Here is a 2,049-nt window from a genome sequence, read left to right on the forward strand (position 1 = left end):
TACTGACCTCCTGATCTATAACAAGTTCATCAATGTAACTGTATAAGAAATCTAGCTTAATATTTCTAACTACAGCTCTCTTCATCTTAGTACCCAGAGTTTTCCTTTCCATGTGATGTCTGTACATATCCTCATTTACATGACCCCAATGCATAATATACGGCAATGACATTCTCTCCTGTGCTTTATGTAAACAATTGAGTGACTCTCCATATCTACGTGTTCTGTACAGGTACATAGCAAGATAAAGAATGTCGGATAAAAATCCAAACTTACACGACTGTTTTAGCAATGTATCTACTTTTGCTTTATAATAAACCTTATTGCGAGTTCCATTTTTATATATACAACTCTGTAAGTACATGGCAGTATTCCGTAGAACATTTGATGTGATATATTGTATAATGACAGGATGATGAAATATCAGCCTTCCCCTAATCATTCTCTCCATTTGTGTATTGCAAACTGCAAATTCATCAACACTCTGAATTGAATAATCAGATATTGATAATTCCAAAAATAAACACATATCTAACTTTGTCATAGTTATAATACTGCTCTCGTCTGTACAGATTCTAAATGTTCTGTTTAATATAGCAATACAGAGGTAAGATCTGATTGTTTCACTCATTAGAAGACAAGATATTCCTTCATTATACAAATCATACAACTGACTGAACAATGAAGTTTGTACAGATCCAGTGACTTTCACTCTAAACATGTTGTTTTGCGGAATTTGGACATTCCCCAGTATGTACCATGCATATCAATAATTTAAAGCTTTCCAAGAAACAAGACAATAAGTTATCAGGTGTCCAAGACAAGGACGTATTGGTCTGTATGACCCAAAATAAAATAGTTTTTATGAAATATGAGCAGAGAATAGGTGTATTTGTTTGATAATTAATTACCTCTTTCAAAAAAATTTTGAAGAGACCATAGCACAAAAACTGACAATGATTCATTGAGTAAACGAGGTTTTGTTCTGCTCGAGAGAATGAAATTATCCATTCTAGTTCATTTTCAGGTGTGCTTCCAATAGGAACAACATGAAATCCTCCTCTTAATATATCTGAAATAACATTCTGGTTTGGCCAGCCCTTTTTGAAACATCTCTGTATCCATGATAGTGCTGACGTAGGCCAGTGATTTGACTGGAAACAGAACGCATGGTCATTCTCTAAATCGTGCATTATGGAATGGGTAGAACAAGGCCCATGAGAGAAAACATTGGGCATAGGAACATTGCATGTCCTTTCGAAATCCAAATGATAATCTCTGAATAATGTACTTGAAATGAATACATTGTTATTCTTTATTACACAGGAGGAAATTACTTCTGCATTACATGATTGACTTAACAGATTAAGTTTTGTAAATCCTGGTGGTACATTATCACATTCCATCAGAATCAGAATCACAGTGTGTTGTGGAATACGGTAGAGACTGATCTGAGAGAGATCACATATCACTTTGTGGTCTGGAGGCCATAACATAAAATCAACATCAGAAGTCCTCAGTCTGAATCCCTCATGTATGCTTCCACTCCTCATTCTATCAAATCCTCTCATGATGTACAGAGGTTTACTAACCGCCTCCTCGGTGTCTTTTACTTCTCTCCTGATCCTCACTTCTGTAGGACTCCCTACTTCACGACACAGTCCTACATAGACAGTCTCTGATAGTCGAGGTAGGTGATCCATCACGATATATTATTATTAAAGAATCAGGCAGCAAGTACGTGTTTCTGAAATGCAAAGAAATTTATGTCATTTCTTTGTGAATTATAACAACATGTATTGAAAGTGCTTGCATTTATTGACTTAATTATTTGCATGATTCTTTTAGGCACTATCGATGAAGACCAACTTATCATGTTTGTCCAAATACCTTTAAAATTGAATAAAAATACATATACATGTACTAGTATTTTGCAACAGACATTAAACATTGTTTCAGAAATTGTTTACATACCAAAGCCTTTTTTTTAAATGGTATAATCACTTTCTATTGAAGAAGAAAAATTACAAGTACATTCGCATTTAATAT

At 34.3% G+C, this 2,049-nt stretch overlaps 1 protein-coding gene across 1 annotated transcript; it reads right to left on the minus strand.

The window, feature by feature from the left end:
* Positions 1–701: 701 nt before the first annotated feature.
* Positions 702–1,737, minus strand: LOC134253430 (uncharacterized). The gene has a single exon (XM_062735952.1). It carries the CDS (start codon positions 1,701–1,703, stop codon positions 714–716), a length of 990 nt encoding a protein of 329 aa, XP_062591936.1. The 5' UTR covers positions 1,704–1,737; the 3' UTR covers positions 702–713.
* Between the last annotated feature and the right edge of the window lie 312 nt (positions 1,738–2,049).

The sequence above is a fragment of the Saccostrea cucullata genome, unplaced genomic scaffold (genome assembly GCF_032062105.1).
Source record: "Saccostrea cucullata isolate Sc308-1 unplaced genomic scaffold, CSIRO_AGI_Scuc_v1 ctg2164, whole genome shotgun sequence".
NCBI classification, from domain to species: domain Eukaryota; kingdom Metazoa; phylum Mollusca; class Bivalvia; order Ostreida; family Ostreidae; genus Saccostrea; species Saccostrea cuccullata.